The sequence below is a fragment of the Pantherophis guttatus genome, chromosome 1 (genome assembly GCF_059756535.1).
Source record: "Pantherophis guttatus breed Tessera chromosome 1, ASM5975653v1, whole genome shotgun sequence".
Lineage (NCBI taxonomy): Eukaryota > Metazoa > Chordata > Lepidosauria > Squamata > Colubridae > Pantherophis > Pantherophis guttatus.
The window spans coordinates 127,771,434-127,787,124 of record NC_142063.1 but is presented as its reverse complement, the minus strand read 5'-3'; the positions used below and the strand labels follow the sequence as shown (position 1 = coordinate 127,787,124).

The 15,691-nt window shown below is 36.2% G+C and overlaps 1 protein-coding gene across 1 annotated transcript; it reads right to left on the bottom strand.

Moving 5' to 3' along the window:
• Window positions 1-1,537: 1,537 nt before the first annotated feature.
• LOC117674624 (tetraspanin-6-like) lies at window positions 1,538-7,220 on the bottom strand. The gene is made up of 7 exons (XM_034432735.2): window positions 7,074-7,220; window positions 5,807-5,995; window positions 4,888-4,962; window positions 3,925-4,020; window positions 2,565-2,714; window positions 1,994-2,077; window positions 1,538-1,730 (listed from the first exon to the last, which is right to left on the bottom strand). The coding sequence occupies exons 1-7, from the start codon at window positions 7,164-7,166 to the stop codon at window positions 1,656-1,658; spliced, it is 762 nt and encodes a 253-aa protein (XP_034288626.2). The 5' UTR covers window positions 7,167-7,220; the 3' UTR covers window positions 1,538-1,655.
• Between the last annotated feature and the right edge of the window lie 8,471 nt (window positions 7,221-15,691).

Sequence of the window (15,691 nt, the reverse complement as noted above, 5' to 3'; positions counted from 1 at the left end):
AAACACATTCAATATCTCCCTCTCACTCATACACACATCAGTGTTCCTTTAGGCAGATATTTTCAAATTGTTGCTCTAACAAAACTAGATCCTTCTAGTTGATTAGCAGATAAGATTTGCAGATTCTGAGCAGACTCCTTCAAATACTTATAACAAATGAATATTTTCCAGGAGGCCAGGAAGGAGAAATGCTAAGACAATATGTTAGTCCCATAAAGGGAAATTCTACAGCTGGTGCAATTCTTTTTTGGGGACATTAGTAGAGATATTTTCTAATAGTCTGGGTTTGGAATTTCTACCCAGAAAAATGATAGAGAAAACGAGTGAAATGAGCAAGTGATTTGAAACAGTTTCCTTTGAAGGTCAAAAGTGGAATTTATGAGCCAAGTCATTTTAAGGAGCCTGTCTTAATTTCAGAGAGATTAATATGGGAGATAGCTGACCTTGTTTCTGCAATGGAGAAGAAATTGTCTCTAGTTTATGTTTACTCTAAATTTAAGCGTCTGCATTGTATTACAAGAATGGGTTTAGCTGTCCTTTGTGTACTATTTACATATTGCACTGAACTTGGCTTTTGGAGTTGGAGTTTATTAATTTACTCCAGTTCTTAAAAGGGTAGGTGGTCATTAAAATATCACTTTAGGTTGGTGCTATCTGAAAACTGTATAAACTATGTATCAATATTCTTTTGCTTATTAGTTGTCTTTACATTAGTGAAGCATTTTAGGCAACATCTGATCAACTTTGATTGATCTAGAAAACCAAATAGACACAAGCCTAAAAGACAAATGCTGTAGGCTAGATTGCCATTGCTGAAATTTTTGAGGAGATTAATTCCCATTTTATTCGAAGAAAATTGCATGGCTATATCCGTGTACGTTTCCAGGAAGTGAGTTTGACTTTACTTCTTAGTATGTTACTATCTACCATTTTCCTGTGCTATTTATGTGACTAGCACAGTTCCTTGTAAGTGTCTTGCTAAGCAATACTTGTACATTCATTTACCTAATTATTATACACCCCTAATAATTATACATTCAAGGGCCTGGTGGCTCAGCAGACTGATAGCATTGTGATTAACACCAGCTGTCTGCAATTACTATAAATTCGAATCTCACCAGGCTCAAGGTTGACTCAGCCTTCCATCCTTTCTAAGGTAGGTACATTGAGGACCCAGTTTGTGGGGGCAATAAGCTGACTTTGTATAAATATACAAAAGTATGAAGGCTATTGCTTAACGCATTGTAAGCCGCCCTGAGGCTCTGGAGAAGGACAGCATATAAATGAAATTAAAAAAAATACACCCCAGTTGTCTGAGTGTATTAAACCCACACTTCTTTTTAAAGATTGTCATCCTATTAATACCCTAGCGAATACAAGAGAGTTACTGTATCTACATGGAAATTTGAGTGGGATTGTACTATGTGAAGTAGGATCTCAACGTTTTAGCAACTTAAATTTTTACAGATTGCCTTCGTTAACAAGGCAGAATCCAGAGGGGTCACGACACTAGGAGTGAAAAATACCAATGCAACAATTGTGTTTTAGAACATTTTATTTTGTGCACTTTGTATTTGGCAAGACAAAAAGAAGAAAAAACCCACTTTATTTCAATTTCAATTCAAGTTTGCAGTCATAAAATGGATGCTGGCTTCTTAAGCTTGTTCAATGATGTCATAGTCTTCGTTTATTATTTTCAGCAGAATATAGCAAAGCATGATCCCAGTTACCTGATGAGAAAGTACAGAACATGCAGAAAGTGATTTAATTCTGACACGTAAGAAAATGAAATTGATCATTCCAGTTAGATGGCATTTAGCTCTAAACTCTACTGAAAGCAATAACGTGATAGAGCTACTATACAAGAGAAACAGTGTTAAGGATCCCAAATGTTTTTTACTTTACTTTGAAAGTCTGGGCCTACAGATTTGTCTCTCCAACCAAGCACCAAATGCTATTACTGTAGTCCTTTATTTAAGCCTTTTATGCTTACCTGACCAAATACAACAAGAACTGCAAGTCCTCCAAGTGCAGAAATGTTTCTTTCAGTCCATGTCTTTAGTTTCAGAAGACAGCCCTGAGAAAGAAGGGGGGGGGAATGCATTCTTAACAATTGCAATGGATGTTTCTTAAAAGCTAATCAAATTAAATTCAGCTAACAATTAAAACAATAAACCATTAGAGAGCTCAGAGAGAGAATGAGGGATACATTCTCTACAGGCACCTACAGGCATAGACTATAAATGTTAGATGTTATGCTTACTTTGGGATTGAGGGAACAGTTTTACAGTGGTTCTACTCCTTTCTCAATGACTAGTTCTAATCAGAGCAGGTAGGAGAGTTAGCAAAAGAATCCATTTAAAACCAAGATATGTCATGAGTTAGATTCTATCATCACTATATAGATGTAGCAACTTGGAAGGAATCATCCTGAACAACAAGGTTCTTTACTTAATCCATTTAACAATATATTCCCAGTAAGAACTGTAACCAACTTAAAAGCACTTTAGATTCACATGCATCCTTCCTTTAACAAAAGCGATGATGGGAATGTGGAGTTTTACCTCCTGATTAATGCCAACCATATCTTCGTTTAGATCAGTAACACAGCTTTCCACAGGCACTTTGCAGCAGCTTTTGGGGACAGATGAGGAGAGCAGTCCAAAGGTTGTGTTTTGCCAGTCTGAATAGTTCTCCGCACCACAGCATTGAAACTACAGTAGGGAGGCAAGCATGCAAGTTGGTAACAGAGAATACAGTGTCTCATAAGTCAGTAGCTTCACTTCCTTAACTAAATGCAGAGATTTTCTGCTCACAGTCTAGCCATATATCTTTCTTAAAGTTCTTGACAGTGGGAAGATGAAGACATGATGGACTCAACACAGATCATAGAAGGTAGTTTCCTTTCTTTGTTTCCCTATTAAAGTTAGATTTTGGAATTGTAAACCATTCCAAGTTTGTCCTATAAGAAGTGTCATCCTCACTAAATATTTACAGTGCCTTCTGGAATCCTTAAAATATTGGTTTACATTGCCTCAATAACAGATAAATAAATAATCTAGACATCCATAGTAGATAAATAGGGAACAGTCATCTTGGACAGAATTCCAAAAGGCTTTGCAGTTCTGGAAAACTCTCTCTCTCTTTTTTTTTTTTTTAATTTGATTTATATGCCACCCTTCTCCGGAGACTCAGGGCGGCTTACAATGCGCTAAGCAATAGCCTTCATTCTTTTGTATATTTATACAAAGTCAGCTTATTGCCCCCACAACTGGGTCCTCAATTTACCTAGCTTAGAAAGGATGGAAGGCTGAGTCAACCTTGAGCCTTGGCGAGGTTCGAACCTGCAGTAATTGCAGGCAGCTGGTCTTAATAACAGGGTGCTTTAGACCACTGTACTACCAAGGCTCTTGCTATGTATTTTCTTATACATTTTCTTAGACGCAACTCAGATTCATATTAGGGGTGCCCATGTCATTTTCCCTACATATCTACAGGCATGAAAAAAAAATAATCTGCAGAGGTGATTTACTTGGAGCAATTCTATTTGAACATTATCCAGTAATCACCTGGCTGTAGAATATATTGAACCTTTAACTGAGTTGGAAAGTATGCTTTGAGACCAAGGGCAGCGGTGAGCCACATACTAGTTAGCTCCAGTTTAACCCAGTGGGATTCTATAAACTCTGCCTCTGAGTACAGATCAGCAGTCTAAATAAACTCTGTAGTTCTGACTTTTTAATTGTAAAACAACAAAACGGAAGCAGCAGCAACACCAATTCTAAAGGTTTGAGCCTATTTACTAGAATCAGTATTTAATTTCTATAGTTGTTCCTCTAATGCAAGTGAGAAGTCATGCTACCAATTTTTGTCTTAAATTAGGGTTCAGTTGTTCCTGGGGGGGGGTGGGGAGAGATTCCTTACCTCTGCTTGGAGAGTATCCACCCCCTTGGTGATCTGCACTATCTTATCATACTTGTTCAGAATCCTCACGAAATCTTTGGATACAGTCTGGAGTAGCTGGGGAGACATAGAATAAAGCAAATGGAAATTCTAGGGCATTCAGAATATACACTTTTCAAACTCTTTTTTTTTATGTTTACAACTGACTCTAAGTTGTTTATACTCCTGTTTATACTCCTTTTGCTGTGAATCCAGTACAGTACAAAACTGTACCGTAAAATTGCAAGACTAATAACAATGAAAAGCCATTTCTATTTTAAGTTAGCCAGTTATTACTAATTATTTTGAAGAGAAGGTGATCACTTCCTCTGAAAATCAAATAGTGTTAAAGATGTTTGTCTTTTATCTGCTGGTTACGAACACTATCCTGACATGATTAGCAGTGGTGTTCCTTGTAAGGCAGCTTGTTCTAGTCAATTGCTTTTCAACGTTGGGGTACTTAACTGTTTAGGAAAAAGCAGCCAACTGACACTGCATCCCACCCAGATTCTTTTTTATATTTTTTGAGCATAGAACTATTATCAGTTGAATATTAAATTACACATCAGGTCAAGCTCTGCTCCATTGCAATTGCCTTCCTCTGCCAGAGTGCTGTGGGAAGATAACTGATCATACAATATTAGGCTAACAGATAATCACTGTTTGTATAAATCTTGTCACCCACTTCCTCTCTTTCCATTTCTCTATTTTAGTGTGACAGAGAAGACAAAAAAAAAGCATCCTTTGTTAAGGACATGGGAAAGCCCAGAATGCTATACTGGACATACAGGTAGCTAGCAGAAATCAAAAATTAGTTCACATTATGGCAATTCTCCATTCCTCTTGAGAATGGAGAATTCTCAAGAAGCAAAAGGTTTTGCCTCCCCTCCAGTTTGAAGATAAGACTTGTGTTTTGAACCAGAAACTTTCTTTCCCAAACCTCACCTTTATTCTGCACGCATAGGAAGTGGCAACAACTAGGATTTCAGTGATCAAGAGCAACACCAGTAAACCTGTGAACTAGTCAGAGAGAAAGAGAGAGACCTGTTTAGTTTAAAAGCCACTGATTTATCAGAATTGCTTTTGAGAACACAGCACTGTTATTTTTACCCTTCTATATCCATCCCTAACTCTCTTATTCAGAGGTCCAATTCTTAGCCTGCCTGGTATGTCAATCTCACTCTGAGACAAGTGCAAAGCCAAACTCAACATTCATCCATTATTGCGGTCACTTATCTTCTCAGATACGTCAAAATGATGAAGTCACCATTAGAAAGAGTTGAAACTGAGAGGCCGATTCTGTCCAAGTCAAACCACCTGAACCATACATGGTAAAAACTTGGCTCTGGTTATATAGTGACTGTGTTATATGCATACATTTCCAGGCCAACATATTTTGGGGCATTATTAGCACTAAAAACAACAAGCATCATAGTCAGATAGTTTTCCCCAACACATTAACAGAACTGGAATTTAAATGGCATACAACCATCTAACATAATTGTAGCTTCTTACAAAATAAAACAAATTTTACAGTCAATTCAAATAAAAATATATTAAATGTTGGTTTACTTTTACTACTCCTCAGTAATGGACAATTATGTAGACAGAATTTCTAGCTTAATTTCTTGACACCAGGTTACAATTTCTTGTTTCCATGTATATGAGCTCAGGACTGCAATGGGTTTAGTCCAGTCCTACCTTAAGAGCTGATCTGAGAAAGAATCAGAACTTAAGGAGATATTGCTATGGTATCTTGCAACTCCATTGAGGTTAAATCTTAACCACATTGAGATTCATTAAACAAATCATGATTAACTACACATGTTTTGTATTGCATTTAATATATTTGAATAGCACTTACCAATTTGATCATGGCTTTGTTAGATCTGAATAAAGCAATTGCTCCAAAGCCAGACAGAATGATAATAAGCACACCAATAACTGTTATGGTCACAGGTACTCCTGAAGCAGCTTCATTCAGTACCACAAAAGCATTGTGAAGTTTCACTTGAACACACACACCTGTGACTATTAACACAACTCCAGCAACCTAGAGTTTGGGAGGTTAAAGCATAATTAAGAAACATAGTTAGAGGTTATTCCTCATGAAGGCAAATATATTTTAGTCAAATTAATTTCAAACTATTTGTAACATGGATGTTCAAAGTCATACAAGGGAAAGAAGTATAGATAAAAATCTTGATTGTTACTTGCACAGACATTTGCTCCAAGCTCATAGTAGAGTTAACCCTTTCTGTTCAAGGCTAGGCTTTAAACATCAAAATAGGTCATTATGTGGTTTGTTTGGTTTCTAATCCATTCTGTGGTTCATGGATTATTCAGCACATATTAAACAAGCCATGATATAACAAATTCAAGCTCTTTACTCTTTTAAAGTTTCAGGAGGTATGTTTAGAGTTTCATACATTAATCAATAGTGTAGAAGAAATCAGGCTACTATATTCTTAAAGAAATTCTTTAAAAAATAGCAGTAAAAAGGAGATATTTATGGATTTTTCTAGGAAAATATTCTAGGAGGATCATAGCAAAGCCACCCACTGTTTGTAAAATACTCAAGCATACCAATTTAAACAGAGATTATTTAAAAAACACAGCTGTGTATATACAACATACAAATTCAGAAAAACCATGTTTAATGCAAAGTAAATCAAGTCATTATATATTACTTATTCTAGGGCTGAAAAATTATAAATAGTATAAAGTACAGGAAAAGGAAGCATTTCATCAAAGCATTTTAAATTAAGTCATTTATATTTAGTGAAAAATGTAATTTGCTTTAGAATATTACACCTTGGCCTCACAAAAAGTTTTAATTGCTAAATGATGCAAGTTGGAAAAAACCTCAGTTCTGCCATCCTGGTTTAGAAACACTGCTTTACGATTTAGCACATTGTGCAAGCACAACCACAATCTTATTAAGTTTATTTTCTAAACTACTATATTTCCAGTTATCCTATTATGGCTAAGAACTGCACTATTATAACACATAACAGAATTTAGAAGTTGGTCCAAAAATAAATGAAAAAAATTTGTAACATTTTATAAATCTAGATACAAAGTGAGATACATTTACAAATTTAAAACACACACACAAATCAATACCTTACCCAATAAAGTAAAACAGTCAGCCATAAAGCGATTTTAATGCACCACTCCCATGAAATTCTTCTTTCTGCTCTCATTTTGCTGGTTACCTCCATAATGCTTGAGACTAGTGGTGAGGATCAATAGCTCTGTGCTAATAAATGTTTGCAGTTGTTACAGCTGTCCCCAATTTAAACCAAAACCTCCATTTACAGCTTGTGACATCACCTTAAAAAGGAATACATTTACTAATGTTCTCAAACCGTTTTTTCTTTCAGCAGCCTCACTAAAACCATAATCAGGCTGTTAGGTTATTGTAGCCAACTGCTTCTGAAATAACTTTCATATAGAGCAAGTTATTTCAGGAGCAGTGTGCTATTTTACCATAGCATCTTGTGTGTATGTGTATGTGTGTGTGTTTATTTAGGGTATATGTATATATTATATACATGCATGTACAATTGGTTTTCTTCCTATCTAGTGTTCTTACTCTTATGCAAAGTGAAATATAAGCATTTTAGGCAGCCGAAGCTGAACAGTCAACCAGGAAGAGCAGATCAATGCATGTACCATGAGCTCTTGCCTGGAATCAGTAGATGGGTTTGCAGGATGTTCTAAATTAAAATGTAGTTGGCTAATTTGTGGTTCGGTGTGTTCTGCAGAAGAGGTTGGCTCTGGGCCTTGAGTGGAACAAAAAGATACAATATAGGACAGAAGATAATTGATTCCTATAGAACTCAGGAGAAACAGCTGTGCCCAGGGGTGAGTTCTACTTACCTTTACTACCGGTTCGCATCGCACTCGCACGCTCTTCTGCACATGCGCAGAAACTTCTGCACATGCACAGATCACTTATGACGATGTCTGGGTCAATGGGTGGAGCCTCCCGCTGGTTTTACTACCGGTTCTTGCGAACCGGTCCGAACCAGGGGCAACCCACTACTGGTTGTGCCCTGCAAGTAAACAACCAAAAGTAGACAGCCAAAAGGTAGTAACTCACTGCTATATGTGAATACTATATAAGAACTGATATGATGAGTGCTGATAAGGCTCGTCTATGTACTTATGAAGTGTGCTGCCTGCCTGGGGCATGAATCAGGATTTGACAGCCAAAGATGATCAAATCCATACATATTTGTTCCTTAATGCTAATCCACAGAAGGACAAAAATATTGCAAACCCGAACTGTGGATCACCATAAATTTTGCAGAGCCAGGAAGGAAGCTCAAGAAACTTGAAGGATGATCTTCATTTATAAGGGAAGACAAGAGAAAGAAGAAGAGGGATGATTGGTTATGTAAATCATGTTGGCAGGATTTGGATTTTGGATTCATTGTCTGAATTATGGCCCAGAATAAACACCTCATGAAGGCGGGTGAAAAATGGCTCAGCTGAAATATGGAGAGTTTTATCAGGAGACCTTTCAAATGAAACTTTAACTAAGATGAAAATCCTTAACTGAAAAGTTAAGATAAAGCTCAGGTATTGTGGTAGGTAATAGGAATGTTGCAGTAATGGAGACAATTAATCCACTCAGTAGGAAAAAAAAGTTACAAAGTTTATTGACTCATCAAGATTTTTGTTCCCCACATGCTAATGTTTATATTTCAGAAATTAAACAAGAGAGCTGGAATTCTTAGTACAGGAAGGCAAACATAAAAGTAATCAATATAACAGAAACCTAGTGAAAGATTCCTATGTTTGGGACGTAAAAGTGAAAGAGTATAATTGTTTAAAATGAACAGAAGTAGTAGAACAAGTTACACAGTACAGTAAACAGCTATACTGCTAACAGCTGCTAAAACTCAATGAATAAACTTTAAGATATTGCAGGAAGCATCTGGGTTAAGTGGATGAATTAATTAATCACCATTGTTGGTGATAGTTCCTGTTCCCCAGCCAATCAAAGTGAAGAATCAGAAGGTGGTTTCCAAAAGCAAATTGCAAACCCTTTCAAAAAGTTTATAATATTAGTGATTATGATACTAAGGACTCAAATTACTGCTGGGAATAAAGAAGCATGGTCTTTACTGAAAATTCTATGTTTGTCTTGGAGACAACTTCCTCCTTCAGGGGATGAAGGCCTAAAAGAATTAACTATTTCTGATGATATAACAGTCTTTTTCAACTTTGCTTTTAACTCTGGAGGAAATAGTATTTCAGGAACTCTTGAATAAAAGCTATTATATTTACATCTTACAACATGAGCTATTTGTACACTATGTTGATATTTTTTTCAAACCTGACCCTCATGGAACCCTAAATTTCCTGGAATTCCAGTTGAGAAAGGTTGTTTTGTAACAATTAGCAGGGAAAACTTAATTGAAGAAGTAGACTACCAAGAGCATTAAGGGGAAGTGGTTGTATGCATTATCTTGAACTTCAAAAAGTAGCTTTTAATGAAATCAGAACAATTATAAGTTGATTTCATGGCAGGAAATCTGATGGGAAAATAAGATGAGTGGGGGCCTCCTTAAAAAAAGCAAACATTAAAAGCGCTATCACAAACAATTCCAGAAAGAAAAGGAATATGAGACAACAGAAGAGGCAATTTGAATGAAGAGGAAGGATAGTCACTAAGGAAGAATACAGATAAATTATCTGGAACCTGTAGAGGAAGCACAGAAAACCAATGTTCACAGAGGTTGGTGAAGAACAAAAGTAGAACAAGTGGGCAAATGATGGAATGTGTGTAGGCATAGGTCCTTTGTGTGTGCCACCGTTACAGACAAATACATAAAGGCTATTGCTTGGGTGAGGTCACAACACAAGTTTTGTCATTCTACAGAAGCTCTGGATTCAATGGTTGGCTTTGATTAAATGACCTTCTTCAAATATGTTCAGAATAAAAAAAAATAGATAATAATCAGTACAGGTAATCCTTGTCTTACAACAGTTCATTTAGTGACCATTCAAAGTGACAACAGCACTGAAAAAGTGACTTATGACCGTTTTTCACATGTATGACTATTGCAGCATCCCCTGGTCATGTGATCAAAATTGAGACATTTGGCAACTGACTTATATCTGTTGTGTTGTTGTGTTCCAGGGTCATGTGATCCCCTTTGGCGACCTGACAAGTCAATGGGGAAGCCAGATTCATTTAACAACCACATTATTAATTTAATAACTACAGTGATTCACTTAACTGTGGCAAGAAAAGTTGTAAAATGGGAAAAAACTCACTTAATGTCTCACTTAGCAACAGAAATTTTGGGCTAAATTGTGGTCGTACACCAAGGACTACCTATATACCCGCTACTCAGTGAAGATGGCAAAATCCAAATCAGAAAGAAAAGGCAGAGCTACAGTATACTACCATTTTGTTGTAGTCCTCTCCAACAAATATATATATATGTTCTACAAGAAATTGTGAAGAGCAGGATAAATGCATAGAGTTTCAATTCTATCCATTTAAAACAGGGGTGTCAAACTCACAGCCCATGGGCCAGATGCATTATGCGCTGGCCATGCCTACCCCCGGGGTTAGCGAAGGGGAAAAAAGTTGTGATATGTCATGTGACACCCCTGATTTAAAACATGATAATGGAAGTTTATTCTGAATGAGTTTCCAGCTGTAAAACCACATGAGCTGTAGCTTTAAAGCTAACTGAAAAGAAAGCTGATTATTTAATTGAACTTTTCTGAACCTTTGAGAAATCCTGGAGAATGGGTACCTACAAATGATGGTGAGTAAATGTTGCCCATATTTTAAAAATTGGGAAAAAGAGGCTCTAATGATTCACAGACAGGTTTCCTGCATTGAACAGGAGGCTGGACCCAATGGCATTTAAATGATATCTCCCAATTGTGTGATTAACTTATCCTTTGGAGCAAGTTTATGGATCAGTATGTCATACATAGGGAATTGTGTTATTTTACTAAGTGTGGTTTAGTTAACCATACATAAATAAGTTGTGCAAACTCAACTGTTAAGTGACCTTTTTGTCCACAAGTGCTAATGTCAAAATAAGAACTTGCACAAAATCAATAGCCAAGTAAAAGCTAAAAGGGCAAAACCTCCAGGTGGTAAGGCTTGAAATAAGTAAGGCAGGGATCACACCAAAGAGGAGACTTAGTTAAATTCTCCTTTAAGCTTGAATACATAGTAACAGGTGGCTCAGACTGTAATATTAATTGACACTTTATTTTTATATGTATTAAAGAGAGCCTAGAAGGGGTTTAGCATTTTGTATTAATACAAAATGCTAAGTATAATATTCAGGTTTCTGTGGGTCTTAAGGACTCTGTTAACTATGCTTTGGCTCTATGGAGACTATTTCACTTTTATCAAATACACTTTTCCAAGTTCTGATTTCATTGTCCTGAAGTGGGAAACATTTTGCTATCAGAGGCCTTTATCTTTTCATTTTTTCCTCAATCTCTGAAAGCTGAACAAAGCCATTTTAAACCATGGTTTCTTCCAGAAGCCACAGTGGCATTACTACAAGCTGTAATTTCTATTAAGTACCACAAACAGGTTTTAAATTAAGAAAACCATCTGCTTTTAAAATGTTTTTGCAGCCCTTTAGATCTTTCTTTGCTTCACTGAGATATTTTTTTTTAAAAAATGAAAAGTCTAAAAAAACCTAGAAACTCTCCAGACTCATAAACAATAACCCACAAAATTTATGCTGATCGATCTGGGTATTAAGATTGTTACTCTTTCCTTTTTGGACAACTGGGTGCAGAGCTACTGGTTTTTTCTATATTCCAAATGAAATATAAGCAAACTAGCAAAAAGCAGGATTCAATTCAAGCTAGAAAGGGAATGGGTTATAGGGCTGATATTTTCAGAATTTGATCAATGGAGTAAGGTGAGTTTTGTTTGTTCAAATTCAGTATGTGAAGCCTCCCAAAGGGCTTACCTCCCTTATTTAATATCCCCCCCCCAAAAAAATTTAATCCAAAAAGGATGTTTCTTGTTAAATTTGTCACTTGGTTCTGAGAACAGTAAATATGGATTGGAAAAGAGGCTTTTTAGACCACATCTTCTTCAAATTTGGCAACTTTAAGATGTGTGGACTTCAACTTCCAAAATTTCTCAGCCAGCCTGAGCACAACACATTCCAAAGTTGCCAAATATGAAAAACACTGTTTTAAACAGATTGGTCACAATTCTACTTACTTTAGTGATGCTTATTTGTGTATAGCTTTAAAAATGACTGAGGCAGCTGCCCCATCTGATATTCCATTGACCAATTCTGAATTATATTGCAAGAAAACTTTTCCCCAACTATCTGAAACCTACACATGTCTCAGCTCCCTTTGCTTCCTGGCAGCAGTGGATGCAACTAAAGATTATTAAAGCCACAAGTCCCATATTTTCTATTGCTTTGTCTTAAGTATAAACTGAGTAGTAGTGGCTGATGAAAGATAATGTTTTACTGGCTCCTATATGAAATGGTGTAATCCTGAGAAGAATAATCCTGGCTCAATTTAAACATTTTTAAAGGTTAAATTCCAATTGAATTCAAGCTGTAGAAAGGATTGGTGGGTTTTTTCTCTCTCTTAAAAGCAGATCCAAAAGGTTCTCTATTTAGTAGTTTTACATCCTCAATAAACTATAGATCAACCTGTATAGATCAAACTTATTTTTTTAAAAAGTAGCATAAACACCTGCATGGAAAAATTACTGTCTCTCTTGTGCCAACTGTAGCAATCTGTTTTCCTCTGCTTTCAAGTTATGGACTAGCTCCCAGCATTTTATCACTGTGTCCCAATCCGTGGCTCTAACTTTTTAGGTATGTGAACCAAAGCAATAATAGCTATGTTCAAAACCTGGCAGCCATGCTCTTGGAAGGAACAAATGTACAAAGCTACTATTATTATCATTGTCACGATTGGAGCTCAACCCATATGCAAAAGTGTTGAAATGCAAATTTTTGTGGCTGACAAGTTATAGATAGTCCTGGCAAGGGACAGGTCCTTCAGCCCCCAACATTCTTTGGGCCTGAGGTTCTAAAGAGTATTTTTTTGTGTGTGCCAAAATTGGAACTTTTGCATTCTCCCTCTCTCTCAATCTTGCATCAGACAATGGATTTTCCAAATGAGGCTATTATTGCATAATGCTCCTCTTATTCAAAGAATGTTACAAGGAGCTCAGCCTACTTTGCCTCCATTTGTTCCCTTCCTGTCTCTTTTCAAAGAAAATCAATTAAAGAGACAAAGAATAGCTGCACTGTGATCCCTGACTGTAATGTTAGGAGTTCTCCACCTGGAAAAAAAAAACATCCACAAGCTCTGGCCAAGGAAAAAAGAGAGTTAAGGTCCAGCAACACTTGAAATTAAACATTGTTTTGAAAAGGGGCATTTAATTTTGCCCTTTTCCTTTGGGAGAAAATTGATCACATGATAAGAGGTAAGTATAACAGTGGAGGCATTCTCATAAACTGATCGGCTGAAAAGTTCAGTTAATGACAGCACATTCTATCACGTTCAACTTTTCATTCAGATTTCCAGTTGGCCATTTCCAAAATGACCTGAAAGGAGTCATTTTTGTGGGTTGGAAAACTGGATGCTGAAGACTGGATTCTGGTCTTTCCTGCTCTTGTTAGAAGACTGAAATAGCAGGTTAGGCATAGATCATCACAGAGAAAAATTATCTACACAGTCACTAAGACTTCACAAGAACTTGATGGCATATAATTCATGAATCAGCTGATATCTGTTCTGGGTCTAAATGACAAGTACACCCTAAGCCTCTGTTAAAGGCTTGCAAAGAGGAATGTATGAGTTCTTTAACTTCCCAACAAGTGTGTTACAAAAAAGTAGGCAATATACTGTATAGCAATTTCTCCTGCTTTTTTTCTGCTGAATAATATAAGCTGGAGAAGAATAAGAATCCTTGAAGGAGCCATTGGAATGGAAAAAAGAAAAACTGAAGAGAGAAGCAAACCTATCACAATTTCTGAGTGAATTAAAGATCAGGATTGTTAGAAGTAAAAGGAAAGAATATAAAGATGGTTTGTAAAGCTCAGGTAACCCTTTACAAACTTTTTGCTGAAAGTAGTACTGAAAGGTTGTTGCTCATGTTTACAATATTTAAAATTTCTACTTTTTGTTGGCTTTATTTTTCCCTGGCTTTTCCTTTAGTTGTACCTAAAGGACATTTGTACCTAAATTGTACCTAAAAGGAGATTAAATGCAGAACAAGGAAGGAAGGGAAAGAAGGAAGGAAGGGAAAGAAAGCTAGAATAAACAGGCTTCACTAAAGCCATGTTTTGCAAACATTTGGAGTTGATGTTTGGTTGCTCAATGTAATAAGAGCACTTTATGACGGAAGTAAGTAAATTGTGTGGGAATGAATGGAAAACTTAGTCAACACCGAACAAGGAATAGGATAAGTTAAGTACGACTGAATACAAAAGTTACTGATCAGTATAAAAGAAATACAAAACTGAATGAGGATCAAATCACAAGGCATCTACAAAGAAAGAGTGAGTGAATTGAGAGAAAGGAAAAACCCAGAACATTTGAGTGAATGCAGTTGATTAAATTTTCAGAAAGAGAGAAGTGAGAAGTTTAAAGAACAAAAGACTATGTATAAGTTCAGTGCACAGATGTTAAAAGTGTAAGAATGGTTTGCAAGAATGTATGGAGAAGTATAGCAAATGATTTTGGTATAAACTTCAACATATTAAGGTATGTATTTCCATTTCTTTTCTAATTTCTTGTCTTTAATTTCTTTGGCATACTATTTATTGGTTTCATTTCTGTACCTATTCTAAAATGGAATAGCACTGTGATGAGTGTACATGCAGGGACTATATGTATGCTTGTTTCAAAAAAAAAAGTGATAAAGTGATATACCGTAATCCTATTGGCTGCAGAGCTCTGCATGTTGTTTTTCAAAGGAAGAGAAGAATCGGATGAACCCAGTCAGAATGAGATGCAGACTTTGGCTGTGGAACAAAACACTTGAAGTCACAGAGAGGCCTCTTCGTAATGTTTAAGAGGCTGAAAAGGGAATTCTATAGAGTGGGTATCCCAGCTTGAGTGAAAGATACTTTTCTTTCCCAAAGAACCCGCACATTTTCATACAAGGACTGCCAAAATGGGGCAAGCTGATTTCGTCCTTTTTCCAAATCAGTTGCAAATTGCTTTTAAGTCTGACACAGACAGAAAATTATACAAGGTCATGCATCATACTTATCTGTAATGCAATTTGCTATTTTTTCAAGGTACGTGGACTGATTTCTTTCTGACACACTAGACTTTTCAGACATAATACAAAGCCATGATTCACCATTATATTAAGGCACCATTAACAACTCTTGTCTTCCACTAGGAATCCCTCCTTTTCCTGGGCATTTGCATTGTTGCTTTTGATTATATTTTCTGCTTTATATGAACCCATTAATGAACACAGTATCTGCTGCATTTACTGAATGATCTAGCACATTACTGTTTAATGCTTTAATTGCAGGAAATATCAGTGAAATTGAAAAGCTTTTAGGTATTGTTATCATTTGTGTCCATCACTTATCATTGAGTAGAATTTTTTTTTTTTTTTTTAAAGTCTGTTAATTGCCCATGCATCTCCAAAACCATGCAGGAAAGCAGCTCACAACAGATCCCAGTTTATTTTTTCTCCCCAGTAGAATCTAATGAATCCAAAAATGTAGTTCTCTCAACAGTG

Coding starts and splice junctions, on each gene's coding strand:
- LOC117674624 (XM_034432735.2), bottom strand. CDS start 7,166: ATGGAGGTAACCAGCAAAATGAGAGCAGAAAGAAGAATTTCATGGGAG. Junction 5,996..7,073: donor TGACTGTTTTACTTTATTGG/GTAAGGTATTGA, acceptor CCCAAACTCTAG/GTTGCTGGAGTTGTGTTAAT. Junction 1,731..1,993: donor TTCTTGTTGTATTTGGTCAG/GTAAGCATAAAA, acceptor CTTTCTCATCAG/GTAACTGGGATCATGCTTTG.